The following is a 19,506-nucleotide window of genomic DNA, read 5'->3' as shown; positions in this document are numbered from 1 at the left end:
TCAATTAAAGAGATGAAGAAATAAAATTGAAAGGGTATGTTAACAATTCAAGACAATCATCCTATACGTTTGTAATTGTATATCCATAGGAGTCGCACCTTTCATGTATTTTCCTCATTTTGTGAGAAGTAATTCCTCATAAACCTCTTCAATACCTTTTTTATTCTTCTAAAAAATGTTGTAATTTTCCTATGTAATTTAGTTTCTAGAGGTGGCCGATTGTGCGGGCTGGGTATGTTAGGGTCGGGTTATGTGGGTTGTTGGTTGGGTAGGTTGTTTAGGCAGGTCGTGGGTTATGTTTGGGTAGGTTAGTGTGTGTTAGATGGGTATTAAGGCTGAGATCAAGTGTACCGCTGAAGTTTTGCTTATCAAGTTACGATGAACATAATTTTAAGATGCCCCATGGTCACGCCTATACTTTTGAACAATCAGTAAAAGAATCTGAACAATTGCAAATTTTGAACATGTAGTAAAAACATCTGAACATCGCAAATTTTGAACATTTAGTTAAGAAATCTGAACAATTACAATGCATAATGCCTAACTTTTGAACATTTAGTAAAAGAAATCTGAACAATCAAGAATTTTGAACATTTAGTTAAAAAATCTGAACATCACAATTTTGAACCTTTAGTAAAAAAAAATCTGAACAATCGCAATGCACCACGCCTATAATTTTGAACTTTTAGTAAAAAAAAATTATGAACAATAAAATATTTTGAACATTTAGTAAAAAAATCTGAACAATCGCAACTTTTGAATTATTACGAGTCAGACAAATTTTGAACTGACTCGTAATAATTCAATAGTTTTGTAATATAAAATGAACATTTAATGTATACAAAATGAACATTTCTTGATAAAATATGAACATTAAAATTGCATGTTTATGTTCAATTTTTGTGACGTGTTCATATTCTTTTTACTAAATGTTCATTTTTTGTAAAATGTTCAATTTTTTTTACTAAATGTTCAAAAGTATAGTCGTGGTGCACCTATTTCTATGTGCACGGGTGCACCATGGTGCACATAATACTAATTGCTAATGAATCATACTAAGTTCAAATTCATTGGATCAATAGAGTGGGCTAAGGGGGTGGTCTAGTTGGGTTGTGTGTTGTTAGCTAGTCCACTTTAATGGGTCATGTGGGTTGGGTTCATGTGTTGGATGTCTAGTATCAGATTGAGTTGTGACAGCTTATGTTAGCTCGAATCCAGGCCAAATTTAGTGGACCCATCAGCTGTGTAGATTAAGATGTATCGTTATCAATCCGACGCACTAACGACCTCTATATGTCAACCAAACTGCCAAAAAAACACATGAAAAAATTCATCAAAAAGGTAAATGACATTTTTTTCTTCATTTGACTTGTCACCCCCCCTTCCCCCTTCTCCAAGCCCAATTTCATGGTCACCATTGAAGCAACCTCAAAGTGAATAAAAGGGCAATACATATGGCATGTGAAGATGCCACGTAGCCTACATTCGTACTAATTGAAAGCTGTCACATAAACTAATAGTGGCTACAGTTCTCACATGTTTGAAGTTGGATCCTATAATACACCCTATTTCCCATCTTTTATCTTTTTCTCGTGGGCCCGGATCTCTCCCACTAGCCCATTTCCAAATCTGTCAAATCAATATTTTTTTTCTTTTATCAAGAATATGAGTTACTTGTAATTTTGTAAAATAAACAATAGATAATGTCACCTTCTTGCATTATCATTCATTAAATTCCTCTTTTAGCTTTTTTAATACTACCTCCAAGCTGCCCTCATTACATCACTCTTACATTAAAAATCAACCAATTTGTACTTCATTATTGATTTACTAAAACCCCAAATTGTTTACTTCATCCATTTTTTTTTTTAACTTTTGCGTATAATATTGAAAATTTTACATTATTTATGCATACTCTTCTATATTTGTGTTACGAAATATTTACTTTTAAAATATAATTTTAAATAATTTATAATAATATAAAATAAACTATCGTATATTGATAAGCTTGAAATTACAAATATTTCCATTACAAAAGAACCGAGGAAATTTATAAAATAAATTCAACGGTCCAAGATATGGTGCTCATCCTGAACATCCCCATCTAGACAAATTCAACTACTACTTCACAATCACAAATTCACAATACAATGTTAATAACAATGGAGTCAAATACCCCTTTCAAGTCAAACTCAAAGAGCCTCCTTAAACTTTACATTTCTTGGTACCTACTAAATAATACACACTTTCTCTTACCCCCAGTTCATAAATCAGCTTCTTCTTCTCCATCATATAATTAGTGGTGCTGAATTCATAAACTTTTATTTATTTTATTCAATCTTTAAAAAAATATGAAGAAAAAATGCTGCTTTTTCTGTAAGTCAAACTTATTCAATCTAACTCTGTTACTTCAGTTTCATCTTCTGCTCTCATTATCAGAAAATCATTATGGTGATTGTGAGCCCAGAAAATGTGGGAATCAAATCATAAAGTATCCATTTCATATACAAAATGATCAAAAACCATATTGTGGGTATCCTGGTTTTGGGGTGTCCTGCAATTCTGACAGTTTTCCTGTGTTTAATATATCAGGAGATGCTTATATTATTAAAAATATTTCTTATGAAACTCAGAAGTTTCAAGTCATAAACTCAGCTCTTGTTAAAGAGGTTCCGAGTAGCCAGGGTTGTTTCCATTCTCTTCATAATCTGTCGATACAGAATGATCTGATGAAGTTCTCGACGAATCATGATTATGTATATGTGTTTCCTGATTGTCCTGAGAAGGTTTTGAAAGAATACAGGGAGAAAATAGTGGAATGTGGGAAGTTGGCAGTCTACAAAAATGACTCAAAATTGCAGGATTTGGAGAAAAAGTGTAATGGAGTTGTTATTGAAGTTCCTTATAATAATGAGGGTCAGACTAAAGGCAAAGTTATGGATATGCTTGAAAGGGGAGTGTTGTTGAACTGGAAGGCCTATAATTGTACTGCCTGCTTAGACACTGGAGGTCAGTGTGGGTTTGATGAGCTTTATAACCAGTTCAATTGTTTCTGTCCTGATAGAACTCATGCTCTTCATTGTGTTTTGCCACCTCGTAAGTCTCTCCATTCTTTCCCTCTTACTGTCCACACCCTTGCGTGTATGTGTGTCTGTGTGCCTGTGTATGTGTGGGTAGTGCAATGTACTATGAAGATTTTGGAGCAATGAAATTAGGATTTTGTAGCAAATTTGGTTAGAAGAGAATCTAAGGGGGTAATGATGGTGAGGAATGATGTAGTGTTTCTTTAATTAAGTTATATGTATATTTATGTGGCGGTTATGCTATTTTTGTCAATTTTTGATGTTTTGTTTGTGGTCTTTGTTTTTGGAATTAATATTTCCTAGAAAGGCCTACTGCTTAAAAGAATACTTTGGACTTGTTTTGTTGCTTAGCTATCTCCAGAAACTTGGACAACCCTGAGTTTTATCATATGTGCATAAAACTGAGTTTGCAATTCTTGATTGCAACAAATTCAGTCGAAAGGCTTCCTGAATCATAAGGTATTAACTATTAACTTTGGAGGATACCACTTTGTATGTTCAAGCAAATAGTCATTCTTAAGATCCCTAAGGTCAGTGAAATGAAAGCATCATCAGCTCCTATGTTAGTCCTTGACTTCGACCGTTAGTCTTCAGCCTTTTAGGTCTCTATGTCTAGGATTTCAATTCATATTGTTTATGCTAAATTGCCCATAACAGTGCCTATTTTCGGCTTCCTCTTTGTCCTTTGCAATCTCACTCAAATCCATCATTCACGTTTGTGTCTATATGCAAAGATTAGCCTTATATTCACTTTTAACTATACTTTTATGAAGTGTGTATGCTGTAAATGTTGAGAGCTTCTTTCTATATCAGTGGCTACCCTGATTTAAAATTCACTGAAACAGAAACAATCACAAGACCTTTAGAGTAACTCATGAATCGTGATGCTACATCCTTACAGAAACTGTATGATGAGTGTAAGTCTTTGACTGATCTGCCTTCCTAAAACGTGTTCCTTCAGTCCTCAACATTACTCTGACAGTAGGAGATATTGTCACTTTGCTACGAAATTTTCACAAAGTAGCTACTAGACTAAATAGAAAGAGTAAGGGGATTTCAATCATTTCTTGCTTCCATGAGCACCAACATAGGGTGGATTTTATTGCTTATTAGAGGTAGATTTAGCTTGCAGAGTTGGCTAGTTCACTCTGAAGATCTGTCCTCATGCAACCGTATTCTTGTCTGATTAACCAAAGAGATAGTTTATCATATTGATTGTCCAATATGCAAATCAGAATTTTGATATGGACCAACTGTCTTTTTTTATGCCTTATTTTTGTAGTTAAAGGTTAAAAATTTCAGAGTTGCTGAAGTCATTTTGCATAAATAAATTTCGAGTCTATAATCAATTATAAATTATCTTAATTAGGACTTTTTTTATATTTCTTAACCAGTTTTTGACCAGATTAATCTTATCATAGCTAATAGTCTCAGTCAGAAAAGTGCTTGTTTGTAGAAACTTCCATCCCACATTCTCACTTGTCTTAATAAAGCTTGTCTAATCAACTATTCAAGGAGGCTCAATACTTAGCTACCCTGGTAAGTTTCCCTAATCCACTCTCAAAATTTATATATGATACCCTTGACTTGATGCATCTTTCCAATTTTAGACATGGTGCCAGCTGTTTTTCCCGAGAATTTCTAAAATAAAAAGAATCAGAGTAGTAACTGCTAGTAAATTAGCAAAATCAAAGTAGTAGTAGTAGTAGGTTTTGAACGGTTGTTAAAAGTCAAATTGATTAAGAATACCAACTTTAAAGACTTGACTATAAACTCCCATAAAAGGCTCATTCTCTTTTTACATTGCACCTTGTTCATTCCTTCGATCCAAGCAGGCCACTCGGATTTACTTTCCAAAAATGAATCCATTCTACAAGCTGAGTAGCCTATTCATCTCAATCCTCTCCTTTCTAACATATCGTTCTTTGGCTTTAGATCATTATTTTAAAGACTGTACGCCTAGAGTATGTGGAAGCATTTCCATCTCTTACCCTTTCTACATTTCAGGCCTACAGAAACCCTTCTGTGGCCAACAGGGTTTCGAAGTCACTTGTAATAGCAAAAATCATCTAATCATTAATCTCTCCAATGATACATATGCTATTCAAGGAATTTTTTATGAATTTCAATCCATGCATATTCTGAACACTGCCTTCATCGATGCTACTTTCAATTGCACTCTCGGTCTTCATAGCTTCACCTTGGATGAGAATAGATTCAAGTTTGCTTGTACACATAGTGAGGTATTCTTGCTGCAAGATTGCAACAATAAAGTTAAAAACAGCATAGGAGAATATAAGGAGGAGTCATGCATCTCTAATAATAAAAGTAGGGGCAATCTTATTGGCATATATGCACAAGGTAGAAATTTGAGTCAATTTGCTGGCAAATGCAAAAAAGTAGTTTCAGTGCCATATGAAGGAAAGAATGTATCTGATATTGACGGTGCTTTAAGGATGGGGGTTCAGCTAAAATGGAATGCTACTAATTGTAGAGATTGTGCTAAAAGCGGAGGTAGATGTGGATATCATAATGAAACTAGTTTACAGATGCAGTGTTTCTGTCCTTATGGTGTTCATTCTCATAGATGTCCGAGTAAGTTTCTATCTTTATGTCTCTTACTATCTCCAAGTTTTCTATAACAGGAATATATTTCTATGGTCTATGGGTTGAATTTTAGCCTCGTTGCAGATATTTTAAATTGATACAAACATATGGCGTTGGCTGTCCATGCTCTTATAAATTCATTTCTTAAAATTGTTTACAGTTCACTCAAGATCTTGGTCACCTATAATTTGATGCTTGATTTGTGTTTCCTGCCTTTTTTTTCTCAGAACGTATAGTATGACTACTCATTCTGAAATACATGGGCATTAGGATTAGATTGTATCAGTTTCTATAACTTAATGATATTTCTTGATGAAACAAAACTAACAATGCAACTTTCTTACATTATACTAACTCTTGTTTCGTTACTCCATCTATGAAATTCAATTGTTATTTACAACTCATCTAGATTAGTAGAAAAATAAAACGTGTGACATCAGTATAACATATCCCAGTACAAAAAACAACAAAATTGTCTGAATCACATAAAGGAGTGAAATATACTGTTATGCTAAATCTGCATTTTTAACACAAAACAGTATAGAGATAAACATTGCAACTTTCTAATCATTTATGCTATGAAAAGGCTTGTTTTGGGTTAACCTATTTTGTCTGGAAATGCTGTCTCTGAAATAATCTTAAGTTCTGATTATCTGACTTATTTTGTAAGAGCATATTTTGTGTGAAAAAATAGAAACTTATATTTAGGTTTGTGATTTTGTTTGAAACTGTTATGTAAAATAAAAATAGTTACTTATTTTGTACTTATTTTGTCTTAACTTTTCTGGATTTATTTTAACTTATACGGACTTATTTTGTCTGAAATAAAGCAGAAAAGTTGAATAAGATAATAGAAGTAGACCCTTACTCTTGTGTGTCAGTCTTTTTTTTAATTTTTTTTATTGAGGTGCAAGTTTTCTTTATGCTATTATCTTATAAAAAAATGTCTGGCAAAGCTTTCCCACAGCTAGTGGTGGCTCATACTCTTTGATTGTTGCATAGTAGTTTTCATGTGAGTTGATCATAGAGAACTTTCCTTCTTAGGATATTCTTGGTTATTAGATAGCATATGTTTTTGTTTTTTTTTTTTCCTGATCTAATATTAATGATTGGATGGTAAATGTTTTGATTATTATGATATGAAATAAGCTATAATACAAGCCTTTATTTTTAACATTTTTTGCAAAATTTAATAAAATTATTACCTTTTCTTTTTGGTACCAAATCCACCACTAATATTAATGTGGGAAACTGCGTAGGAAAATCATTAAAAGCTGGACCATACCTAAGAAGACAAATGTTCATTGACAGGTCATAAAAATTGACCAAGTCTTTGAATATGCAAATTGCAAGGAATGTATACAAGTTGAACTAGTATATGTTGAATAGTTGAAGTTAGTGTGTGAAATGCTTCAGCTCCTTCAAGTATAAGTAGCAATTGTAAGGAAACTTAATAATTGTTCATATATCAACTTGGCAAGTAAGCCATATGGACCTTACAACGATCCGGGACATACATAGATTACAATGTATTTGAGAATGAGATAACAATTTGGTGATTAGAGAGTAAAAATTATTGATTATGAAAACACTAAGCAGTTTTTTGCATTACAGTGTAGGTAGTTGTTGCTCTCGAAAATATTACTCCGTATAATTTCTTTATTTTGTTTGTGATCGGCATTATTTGATAGACACCAACATGTTCTTTTAAAATTCATATGACTTTCTAGTTCCTGCAACTCTGCAAAGGGTTAAACTGCAGTCACACATCATAAAGCTTACAGTTGTTTGCTTGCATAAATACAGTAGATGGTTTGACACAAGCTTCATGGTTATGTTCTTATTTATGTGGTTACACCCTTAACTCCCTAATTCAAAAGACGTGGCATCTTTTCTTTCATTATCTTGATATCAATGTTTATTTGAGCATACATGTATTTCCTTGCTTGTTGCTACAGCACTGATAGTTCATGTGTTTTTACTTTTTTGTAGAGAAGTCTCGGTTGCATCTAATTCTGGGATTAGGTAACTATTATATTCTCTTCTGATCAAATCCACCTGGTAGACTTTCATACTTTTTGTACCTTTAATTTGGCTTTTGGATCCTGTAACTTAACTGACTCATGAACTCACCAAACATCAGGCATTGGAGGGCTTGTGCTTGTGTTTCTAGCATTTCTAGCTGGCTGGCACCGTAAGAAGCTGAAATTTGGTCACTCGAAATATGTGAGTCGGAGTGTGTCCCTTGATCGGAGTGCATCAGACCTCGAAAGGGGAAACGTATACTTTGGCATTCCACTTTTCACCTACAGTGAACTAATTGAAGCCACTGACAATTTCAATGAGTCTAGAGAGCTTGGTGATGGAGGCTTCGGAACAGTTTATTATGGTAAGATTGATTTAATTTTCCTGTACTACTATAGCCTAAACCTCATTAAGCAAGTAGCTAATAAAAATTTCAACCATAGGAAAGCTAAAAGATGGTAGGGAAGTAGCAGTAAAGCGGCTGTATGAAAAGAGCTTCAGAAGGGTGGAACAGTTCATGAATGAAATTCAGATACTCACGCGTTTGAGACACCAAAACCTTGTAACTCTTTATGGATGCACTTCCCAGCACTGCAGGGAGTTACTGCTTGTATACGAGTATGTGGAAAATGGGACTGTGGCAGATCATCTGTTTGGTGAAAAGGCAAAACCCGGATCACTCACATGGCCCATCCGCCTCAGAATTGCCATTGAAACAGCCAGTGCACTTTCATACCTTCATGCTTCTGATATTATACACCGTGATGTCAAAACTAGCAACATTCTCCTTGACAGCAACTGCAAAGTTAGGGTGGCTGATTTCGGACTTTCTAGACTCTTTCCTACTGATGTAACTCATGTCTCAACAGCACCACAGGGGACTCCTGGGTACGTAGACCCGGAGTACCACCAATGTTATCAGCTAACTGATAGAAGTGATGTTTACAGCTTCGGGGTTGTTCTCATTGAGCTTATTTCTTCTCTCCCTGCAATTGACTTGGAGAGGAATAGAAGTGAGATCAACTTGTCTAACTACGCGATGAACAGGATCCAACGATGTGCATTTGATGAGCTGGTAGACCCGCAACTAGGCTTTGCCTCAGATTTTAAGGTTAAAAAGATGACTACTTTGGTGGCAGAGCTCGCATTCCAGTGCTTACAACATGACAAGGAATTCAGACCATCTATGGATGAGATTTTGGAGTCACTGAATAGGATAGAGAGTTCCGATTATGATGCTTTGCAGGAAGAAGAGATGGCTAATGATACTGGGGAAGTGGTGAAAACACAAAGTAGTTGTCCACCACCTTCATCTATAGATGATGATCATGCACAGTTGTTAAATACTCGTCAGCTGCATCCGCCTTCTCCAATTTCTGTAATGGATAAATGGGACAGTAGATCCACTATACAAAGCAAAGACAAGTAAGTCGATGTTTTATGTTTATTACTTTTTGGAAAATAACATTGGTAAGCAATTAAAATGATAAAGAGGAACCTTTTGGCACCTCAAGCTCTAGGTAGTGTAACCATGAAATCGTGTTTTTACTCGTATATTGGTCTATATCTGACTATGAACTATGCACATATTTGGAATTTTTGATGTAAGAAATGTATAGAGGAGATTAATCCACATTCTGCAGTACTGCTTCATCTCAGTGAACTGTGTTTAGAGCGCTCACTGTTATTTGGAGAATGCTTCTTGAAAACTGTCTTAACACCTTCCAATATCTTAAACTGTGATGTATCACAAAATCATCATTATGATTTCTCTGTTTTTTTAATTTTTTTCGTCTTAAGAAAGTTAGTCTAAGTACTACATTATGTAACATATTAGACGTTATATAATAGTTTAGATTAGTTGCAAGTTCAATATCATATGTTGCAGGTGACTCAACTATGTAGATGACTGAAAGCAGTATTTTCAGACTGCAAGTAAGCGGTTCAGGAATCAGGACATAATAGCCTCACGCCAGCAGCTTACTGATATATAAGATCGATTTTTGTCAGTTCAGGTAGTGTTGGTGCAGATGCTAACTTGCAGTTCATTAGTAGAGCCATGGAAATTGGCCTCACATATATCTGATTTAAGTTACCATAGGTAGTACATAACTGGTGTTGGTTTCAGCATCTTGAACAGAATCCAAAGCTTCATTGGGAGTATTTTTAAGTGGTAGAATGAGCACTGACCAAATAGCAGGTATAAAATAATTTTTTACCATGACTCTCTCCGTCCCTAAATAATAAACAATAATTTTGTTAAGTTGTCAAAAAAGAAGTCATTATTTATATTCCATTCAAAAAAAAAAAGTCATTATTTATATTAGGGTAATGCTATACATAGCCCTTACGGCTATATATAAGCATTAAAAACAGTCTTGAAAATTGTATAAAATTAGGAATTTATGACAAAAACACGCGTAGATCAGTGTAATTAATGTGAACTTGTCATGAACTTGTCATGATTTTCTAAATTTAAACAGTTTTCAAGAGTATTTTTAATGCTTATAGGTAGCCCTAAGGGCTATGTATAACATTTTCCTTTATATTAAGCTACAAGTATTAAACTTTTACTTTTAAATTATCTTAATGATGTAGTAACCTATGATTGGTTTAGACATATAGTAAAATTATGAATTTAAAAATAATTACAAATCAGGAGTCTTTACCTGATAACGATCAACATTTGTCCAAATATAATGTTCCCTAGTGTTGGAATAATCTTCTAACAATGGTGAGTATCATTTTCTTATGAAGATTCAAGTATTAAAATTGAATTTTGCCTTTGTGGACATGAGGAAAGATGCCGCTCCTAGGAAAAGTATGATTAGTTCTGAGATTTCCATGAAGTCCAGAATGAGCGCATGACCATAATAGTGCTACCGGTTTTATAAATGTGTAAGTATATGATACGACTCATACGAGTAGTAGATATTATGCCTCCATCAATGTTGTTACTAATTTAACAACTCGTTTGACAGCTGGTAATAAACGGTGGTAATGGGAAAGAATTTTATCTACTACAGCAAGTCTAGCAGAAACTATATCATTGACTAAGAATAAGCTGATCAACTCTTATTTATGAACTAAATTGTAAATGTTCTAAATAAATATGACAATGCATACTTCAGCCTTAATCGAGTGATAAGCCAATAGTGATATGATCGAAACATGATCTTACCAAAGCATGACCCAGACTTCACTTAATCTGGCTTTAAAATGATCCCATCCAAAAAAGAATTAAACCTAATTGTATAACAAGTTGATTAACCTGATTATTACCTTTCCCAAACTTGATTTGAACCCGAAATAACCCCACAGTAGACTGTTTCTAACCTCGAATTGTCGAACCCAAAATGAACAAACCCAAACCCGACCTAGTTAACTAATTTGATAGGTCTATGCCGAGGAAGTCCTATTATACATCATCGTTAGACACATAACAAATTAACAATGACAATTTTATAAATAATAATATTTTAAGAGTACTACTAAGAGGTAATATATGGAATAGTACCACTGAACATTCTCAGTAATACTATATATGATTCTACTGAATATTCTCAGTAGTACTATATATGATTCCAGTAGTATAAAACAAATTATAGTAAAAGAACATCTCAATAATAAAAGGTTATTGTACAATTTTACTTATGTCCAACGGTGATGTATTAGAATTTCTTGTTGTACGCCTAAAAGCCTAACTACCTAAAGCCCCTCATATAAATTTTTCTGTTTTTATTACTAGGGACTTGGGTAGATCCAAGACACCATGGTCCACCAGAGTTGGTATAGGTTCTTTTTATTAGGCCAACCAGGCATCCATCTTTTAAAGAAACAAAGAAAAGTTAGACAAAAACAAAGATCGGAAACTTCAGGGGATTATAATAATAATAAAGCTTACAAATTATTTATTTATTTATTTTTAAAATCCGCCTTTGTGAACACAATAAAATTAAATCATTCTAATAATTGTAGTTATCAGAAAAGTCATCAATATTTTTCAATTCTAGAGGATGATTCGTCTTGCTAGAGAGTAAACTAAACATCACCCTGGCCCCACATTCCCCAACAATTACCCATTTTTTTCTTTCTAGTCTTTATCAGTATCCACTAAGTCAATACTATGATTTTCAAGTCAAATGCGTGTAATACTAACCTTAGAAAATAAGATTTTATATTACTCGTATCGAATAATACTCCATTTGTCCACAAATAATCTTTCTGTATTCTATATATTAGGATCTTCATATAATGATGTTTTACTTTCTTTCTCTCAAAATTTTACTTTACTAATAAATTTTTAATATACATGTTCAAATATTCCTAATAAATCAAATAGGAAGTTGAGAAGATTATTTGAGAACGGATGGAGTAATAAAAGAGTACGAGTATTTAAAGTAATCTCACTTATATTAAACAAAAGGAGGATATCTTTTCATATACTTGTACATAACTTAGAAGTAGTGGCTTCTGTTGTCTGATAACAGTGACAAGGGTCCTCAGATGGCTTCTGCTTTTGTTGCCCTGATTTTTTTTCTCTTAAACTTTGTACAAAATCTCTCAGCTCAAGATCAAAAGAGGCATGTCTGCCCAACTACCTTTCAGTGTGGAACACTTGGTACCTTCGGTTACCCCCTCACGACCGCCTTCAACCCGACCTGTGGGATTTGTGTGATCAACTGTACTGATACGACTCCGACGATTGGTTTATCACCCACAGGACCTTGGTATGAAATTAAGAATTCCTTTTCAAATAACAGGAGTTTCCTTGTCAGTGATGCGCTCCTCGAATATGTCGTGAACTCTGACACTTGTGATGCCTTTAAAGGCAAAACCATTAGCCTTCCAAAATCTACTGCTGTCATCATCACAACCTTGTGGAATGAAACATTTTGGAAGTGCAACAGGAACTTCAATTTGAGCAGCAAAGGCAGCTTTCTTCGTATACTTGAGTGTGGAGATTACAATATTTATCATAGTAATAATAGCTCAGAAGATGGCAGCAAATTTTCCGACTGCAAGTCTTTTCAGTATCCGAAATTTCTGATAGTAGAATTGTCTGATAAATGTTCACACTGTGTTAATGAAGGAGGCTATTGTCAGGAAACCAAACCTGACAAATTTCAATGCATCAACAACCGAAAAGGTAACAGAGAAGGATCATATCTGTGTACCCTTCAATCATAATATATCGCCTTTTATGCAATTTATACTAAAGCTTTATTAATGTAATGATCATCTTTGCAGAAAGAAGGAGATTCAGACTACTTTTGGGATTAGGTAAATTATGGTACAATAATTAACTTTCCTTGAAATTTTACTGTTATTGAGAAAACTAAGTACAAATCCTTATTCCTTTTTAGGCATTTCAGGAGGAATCATTGTCATTATAATCTTTGGGCTGCTATTCTGGTGTCGTAAGAAAATAAAACTCAGATCACTGGAATTGGCTTCAGGGAACAATTCTAAGCAAACCATGAGAATGAAAACGAACCTTGAGGGGAGCAAGGTGTATTTTACTGTACCAGTCTTCTCTTACAATGAGCTCGAAGAAGCAACAAAAAATTTTGATCCCAGTAATGAGCTTGGAGATGGAGGCTTTGGAACTGTTTATTACGGTAAGAAACATTATGAGTTTCAGGGCTGTGGGAAGCTCTTTTTTGCCATCTGCTGTCATTAACACTTGTAGCAGTTAATTCATGAAGTTGTATCAATATAGTTTCGTTTTAAACACTCCATGATCTAACAAGTAACATAAACATTTCTATATTTGTCAGGAAAACTAAAAGACAGGAGAGAAGTTGCTGTGAAACGCCTATATGAGAGAAACTGCAGACAGATCGAACTGTATATGAATGAGATTGAAATCCTTGCCTGCCTTCGCCATCAGAATCTAGTTACCCTTTATGGCTGCACTTCACGGAGAAGCAGAGAACTCCTACTTGTCTATGAATATGTTCCCAATGGTACAGTGGCTGATCACTTAGTTGGTGATCAAGCAATGTGTGGTACACTCACTTGGCCTGTTCGAATGAGGATTGCTATAGAAACAGCAACAGCATTGTCGTACCTCCATGCTTCAGATGTCATACACCGGGATGTTAAAACTCAAAATATTCTGTTGGACAACAACTTTAGTGTAAAGGTAGCAGATTTTGGGTTATCAAGACTTTTTCCAATGGATGTTACTCATATATCGACTGCTCCACAAGGCACTCCTGGGTATCTTGATCCTGAGTACCATCAATGTTACCAGTTGACTGATAAGAGTGATGTATATAGCTTTGGTGTTGTTCTTGTCGAGCTCATTTCATCAATGCCAGCGGTTGATTTAACCAGGAAAGAAGATGAAATCAACTTGTCTTATTATGCAATGAAGAGAATTCAATGTTGTGCATTTGATGATTTAGTAGACAAACGGCTAGGATTTGACTCAAATTACAAGGTGAAGAGGATGATTACCTTGGTGGCAGAGCTTGCTTTTCAGTGTCTGCAACACAAGAAAGAATTCAGGCCCTCAATGGATGAAGTTCTAGAAACGTTAAGAAGAATAGACAGTGCAGATTACGGAGTCCTTAAGTCAATAGAAAAGGAAGACAGTGCAGATTACAAAAAGTCAATAGAAAAGGAAGACAGTGATGCTTGGCTATTGAGTAATGCAGAAAACCTACCTTCACCGAATTCAGTAGTAATGTATAAATGGGGCAGTAGCAAGTCCGCCACACCCACAGCCAGCAGATGAGGCAGCACCGAAACAAATGTATACCATAAACCAGAGTAAGTTCATCTACGCTCTCATATACCTGTTTTCACTGATATGCATGCAGTTACAGAGACCAAGTTGTCTTTAAATTTTGCTATGAAATATGAGATGTTTATACAACTGAGAAATACAGTGGATTTCTCACAGCATTTGTAACAATGAACCATTTGAAAACAATACACTTGCAAGTTGACACGAGATTGTTTTTCTGTTAGCAACGAGGAATTCAACAGAACAAATAAAATTTACACTCACCAGTACTTTGTGTTGCAGCAGACATAGTTGATAATGATGCATAAAATGTCACACAGTCCATCCAATTCCAATGCCAACGCCTATGGCAATGCTGTTTGATTTTTTTTTTTTTTTTTTTTTTTGTCCTTACATTACAACTCATTATCAATTTAACATGATATATAGTTAAAAGAAAACTATAGTCATGTTAAATCTTGTTGGATTCACCTTAATTTATTATTTCATATTATCAATTTTTTTTACGATTTTTTACTTATTGGTAATATTTGTCAGTATAAAAGTGCAAAGGTGCCATGGCAAACATGCAAGGAAATACTGTAGTAAAAAGAAACAAGAAACAAAGGAATTAGATGGTAACTAAATAGTAAATACTACCTCCGTTGGTAACTAAATACTACCTCCGTTTCCAATTATTTGCAACGATTTGACAAAAAATATGACTAGGAAATGTTTAATGGTTGCAAATAATCTGAAACGAAAGTAGTATTATAAATTACGCTTAGAGGTAAATAGGCATTACCATCAGGGGTATACAGGTAACTTGAGGTCATAGATTATTTCAAGTCCTCTCAAATAAACAAGTATGAGTAGTTGCTAAGCTTGCTGCGAGACGACATGACTATAGATCGAAAGTACAATGATTGAGCGTGCATAAACTTTTAAGTTTCTTTTTAAGAATAAGATAAACTTTGGTACTTGAAATTGAGACATTAATCCCAAGACACAATCACCATCTTCTTCTCACTCCCATAAATCATCATGAATTTTACAATCATAGTTAATAAATTCAAATTTGAATTACCTTAGAAAACGTTATTCACCCAGGACTACATTTATATAAGTATAACTAGTCTCAGTACCCCAATAAACAAACCAAAACACAAGACAGATACAAGACTGTAGGAGGGAGGGAGAGGGAGAGAAATAGCGAGCAAAGAAATGGCGATGATCAGAAAATGTGGAATCAGCAGTAGCCCAACTCGCACCCCATTAACGCACCATCATGGGCGCCATCGGATGACTCTAGGGATGCTTCTTCTCAGCCCCATCGAAAGCGACAAAAAGCCAAAGCCAAATCCCCGGCAAACCTTGTTAAGGCAAGGGATCACTAGTAACAAGGCAGTTATTGGCAGAAACACATTGAAGAATTTAATGTCATCTACAACAAACCTATTTGACAATAGGAGTACAGAGCCGGATGACCACCATCAAGTTTTTGTGTTCCAAGAGCAGAAACCAATTGGAGGTGATACTTTGCCTCCACTGAAGAGTGGCAGCAGTACTAATCATGGCAGCCGAAGAGTTAAACAGGGAACAAATAGACCGGCCACTGCCTCGACAGGTCTCCGCATTCGGTTTTTCAAGCGAACTTGGCGTCCTGTGCTGGGTGCAATTCCAGAAGAAAATTCATTTTATGCACTACCTCATCTGTCTCTGCAGTGAATCTCGTTCAAATCTTACATTATACATGATTTTTCATACATACTTATGTAATGGGGCAACGGCAACTAGCTGGTTGCCCAATCCATGCTACTTATTCTTTATTTCTTCTTCTCCCTACTCTTTTCATACCTGTAGCCGTTTTTTTTTTTTTTTTTTTTTTATGATATGAATTGAACATTCATATATAATGATATGAAAAGAGGCTAAGTCACTAACTCACTAAGATACATTATAAGGCAAAACGTAAACATCCATGATCAAATCCAGATCAAAGAAGAGAAAAAAAATATATCTACTGTATAAAAGCTTCATGATTTATAATCAGTAATTCAGTTTACAATTCTTTGTTACTTTCTCCAACTACAAGTGAATAGTCCAATATGTAAACTTTGATCATAAGAATCTAAAAGCTACCTTAAGAATCTGAAAGTTGTGTTAATGTGCAATTGTATTGATTGATTTAGTTTCAAAAGCAGCTAATTTTAATTACATGCAACACACAAATTTATTAATTGCGTGAAATTTGTATATTAGTACCAACTGATGTGGTTGAATAACATCACAAATTCACTATCACACAGAGTAGGAGGCAAACAATTTTAGATGCTTTGGGCAACTCACAATTGCACCAAATTGAGAAAAGAAAAACATCTTTTTTTTTTTTTTTGGAACAAAGAAACTTAATCATTTACCATAAGCATCATATATTACATCTAATTTCTAATACATCTCAATTTTCTTGCAACTCAGCACAATCAGCTCTTAAGTGTCACTAAAGTACTGAGTTTTTACAAGTTTGAATTTTCCTCCTTTTTCAATCAATACTGAATTACTGACTACATTAAGACTGTAACTAAAAAAAACGACTACTTTCCTACATTGCTACACGACTAAACCCCGATTGTCAAAGGCCTTCACGTCACCAAGATCACTACAGCCAGAGTTACAGGTTCTTCTAGGGAGCACAAATAACCAGCAATACTATTATGCCAAAAAGCTTTAGATTCTCCCTAGATGGATACAGATGTACTGATATATCATATTAGTTCAACAAAGCACGAAAACAACAAAACAAAAGGAACATATAATACATACAGTGCAATGTTTCCACATGGTATCAGGGGAAGGATAAGGTTGAGTAGAAACACTCCTTGGGTGGAGAGAACAATTGCTTGAAGCCAAGTGACCCTTCAACATCTCTCATACTATGATCTTCCAATTTAAAGACACGAGGAACATAGTATCCGATTTCAGCATCATAATATCGCAGATAACTAGGTGATCGTGCATCACGCCTTCTAAATGAACGATTGGGTCTACAGATATCAGTAATGATTTCCCTTCCTGCATTATTAGATTGGTGTGAACGGTGTCGAATGACATCCTTGTAAGGCACAGAGTCAATATAATATATGCAATTCCCCTCACAACCAGGGAAATCATTAACTGAAACAGAGAAACAAACATCTTTTCCTAGAACAAAAACTCGATCATTCAATGAAGTAACCTGAACCCATATCCCCAAGTTTTCATCAAACTTGTACACTTTCATATCCACCTTGTCAAAGCCAGTATCAATCAGCCCCGATTCCTCGAAGTCAATCGATCTACGACTGTAAGCATCAACCACATACAACTGCCCTTCTGATTCAACTAAGTTCTGCACCTGCCCCAAAGATTTCAATCCGGGCAAATGCTTAACAACATTCATAAACTTATCAATACAATGCACATTCCCATAAGTGTCCAACACATAATATTCACCCTGACATACTGATATATCCAAAAACATAAAATAAGGACTAAGACACAAATTGGTCCAATATTCATCCCCAAAACCCCTAAGTCCTAGTTTCACATTATCATATATAGCAAGAATCCCACAATCACGAAACACAACAGCTTTCTTCACATTCAATTCACCATATTCAATACTCGAATCGAAATGCAAAACTTTCCCCAATTCAATTAACCGACAATCCCATAAATTCAGACTCTTACCCAAAATCAAATCTTTTTTAGGAATAGTTAAAGGGTTCAATCCCCCGAACTTACCCTCGGCTGTTTCGACGAGCTTAACCAAACAATTATGGTGATTGTGTTCAAGACGGAAGATTGTAACAGTATTGATGAATGCATGAATACCAGTAGATGAAGGAGGAGAGAGAAAAATGGCGGACCTCCATGAAGAACAAACAGCTCTGTATCGTAAAACATCGATTCGAAAATTGAGATAATTTCCAATTTTTTCTAGCAATTCTTTGGGAAGATCCGCCCAGTTTCTAGTGTTGATGATACTGCAACGATTTATTTTGTTGAGGTGGTTGTTCATGGTGTTTTCTGGCATTGATGGCTTATTTGGCTTCTGCAATTTTGCATGTGTTTTGCTTTGATGGCATTGCTTTCGAGCCGCACCCAATTGATCTGCTATAGTGCTATGTATGGGGGTATTACTATTGATGGCAACGGGTCGGACTCAGAGCGGATTAGGCTAAATTTGACTCCGACTCCCACTCCGACTCCCACTCCGACATCCGACTTCAATATCCGACCTCCGACTCCGATTCGACCCAACTCCGATTTTTTTCGTTATTCTATATACTTTGAGAAATTAGGCTATTTGGGTATTTAAAACCCACACCCAATGTCACCATGACCCACACAAAAATCCACTATCTATTGGAGTCGGAGTCAGATAATCTGTCAGAGTCGGACATTTGTCGGAGTTGGATTTTTCTCAGATTTTTTGTAGGATCCGACTCTGACCCTCCTCCGACTCAGAGTCGAATTATTTTAACGGAGTCAAATTCGGATTACTTTTTTCTCGGACTCGGAGCGGATTTTTTTTACCTTGGATCGGGGCGGAGTAGGTTCGGGTCCGGGCTAAATTGCCATCCCCAGGTATTATACTCTTTTTCAATTGTAAGGCCCTGTTTGATTCACCCTAATTTTGCTGAACTGAAATTATTATTTTTACTGAACTGAACTTATTTTTACTGAACTGAACTTAAGTTTACTGAACTGAAATTATTTTTACTGAACTTTAATTATTTTTACTGATTTTCTATTATAATTCTTCTTTAAGAAAACTGAATTTTACTAAACTGAACTTATTTTTACTGAACTGAAATTATTTTTACTGAACTGAAATTAATTTTACTGAACTGAACTTATTTTTACTGAACTGAAATTATTTTTACTTAATATTATTTTTTTAAGGTGAATCAAACAGGGCCTAAGTTAGGGATATATGCAAAAGTAATTGACTAGTTTAGGTCTTGTGCCTTAGTTTTAAAAAATTAATATAAACTTTTCAATATAATTGGT

General features: G+C 34.9%; 3 protein-coding genes across 5 annotated transcripts; 2 read left to right on the top strand and 1 right to left on the bottom strand.

Moving 5' to 3' along the window:
- The first annotated feature begins 1,945 nt into the window (after positions 1 to 1,945).
- Positions 1,946 to 9,704, top strand: LOC145557495 (LEAF RUST 10 DISEASE-RESISTANCE LOCUS RECEPTOR-LIKE PROTEIN KINASE-like 1.1). 3 transcript variants are annotated; one of them, XM_081618682.1, is made up of 5 exons: positions 1,962 to 2,376; positions 2,593 to 3,096; positions 7,683 to 7,715; positions 7,834 to 8,079; positions 8,159 to 9,515. In XM_081618682.1, the coding sequence occupies exons 2-5, from the start codon at positions 2,730 to 2,732 to the stop codon at positions 9,142 to 9,144; spliced, it is 1,632 nt and encodes a 543-aa protein (XP_081474808.1). In that variant the 5' UTR covers positions 1,962 to 2,376; positions 2,593 to 2,729; the 3' UTR covers positions 9,145 to 9,515. The 3 variants fall into 3 exon arrangements, with proteins under 3 accessions (XP_081474799.1, XP_081474808.1, XP_081474804.1); XM_081618673.1 differs by having other exon boundaries at positions 1,946 to 3,096; positions 8,159 to 9,519; XM_081618678.1 differs by lacking the exons at positions 1,962 to 2,376; positions 2,593 to 3,096 and adding an exon at positions 3,105 to 5,678 and having other exon boundaries at positions 8,159 to 9,704.
- A 2,473-nt stretch (positions 9,705 to 12,177) lies between these two features.
- On the top strand, positions 12,178 to 15,022 carry LOC145600198 (LEAF RUST 10 DISEASE-RESISTANCE LOCUS RECEPTOR-LIKE PROTEIN KINASE-like 1.1). Its single transcript, XM_081656129.1, has 4 exons — positions 12,178 to 12,864; positions 12,966 to 12,998; positions 13,082 to 13,336; positions 13,496 to 15,022. Exons 1-4 carry the CDS (start codon positions 12,222 to 12,224, stop codon positions 14,458 to 14,460), a joined length of 1,896 nt encoding a protein of 631 aa, XP_081512255.1. The 5' UTR covers positions 12,178 to 12,221; the 3' UTR covers positions 14,461 to 15,022.
- A 2,274-nt stretch (positions 15,023 to 17,296) lies between these two features.
- On the bottom strand, positions 17,297 to 18,526 carry LOC145634932 (F-box protein At2g26160-like). The gene has a single exon (XM_081686261.1). It carries the CDS (start codon positions 18,524 to 18,526, stop codon positions 17,297 to 17,299), a length of 1,230 nt encoding a protein of 409 aa, XP_081542387.1.
- Between the last annotated feature and the right edge of the window lie 980 nt (positions 18,527 to 19,506).

This window comes from Chenopodium album, chromosome 1 (assembly GCF_948465745.1).
Source record: "Chenopodium album chromosome 1, dcCheAlbu1.1, whole genome shotgun sequence".
Classification (NCBI taxonomy): Eukaryota; Viridiplantae; Streptophyta; class Magnoliopsida; order Caryophyllales; family Amaranthaceae; genus Chenopodium; species Chenopodium album.
This window is presented reverse-complemented; position numbering and strand designations above follow the sequence as displayed.

Coding starts and splice junctions, on each gene's coding strand:
- LOC145557495 (XM_081618673.1), top strand. CDS start 2,352: ATGAAGAAAAAATGCTGCTTTTTCTGTAAGTCAAACTTATTCAATCTA. Junction 3,097..7,682: donor TCATTGTGTTTTGCCACCTC/GTAAGTCTCTCC, acceptor ACTTTTTTGTAG/AGAAGTCTCGGTTGCATCTA. Junction 7,716..7,833: donor GCATCTAATTCTGGGATTAG/GTAACTATTATA, acceptor ACCAAACATCAG/GCATTGGAGGGCTTGTGCTT.
- LOC145600198 (XM_081656129.1), top strand. CDS start 12,222: ATGGCTTCTGCTTTTGTTGCCCTGATTTTTTTTCTCTTAAACTTTGTA. Junction 12,865..12,965: donor ATGCATCAACAACCGAAAAG/GTAACAGAGAAG, acceptor TCATCTTTGCAG/AAAGAAGGAGATTCAGACTA. Junction 12,999..13,081: donor CAGACTACTTTTGGGATTAG/GTAAATTATGGT, acceptor ATTCCTTTTTAG/GCATTTCAGGAGGAATCATT.
- LOC145634932 (XM_081686261.1), bottom strand. CDS start 18,526: ATGCCAGAAAACACCATGAACAACCACCTCAACAAAATAAATCGTTGC.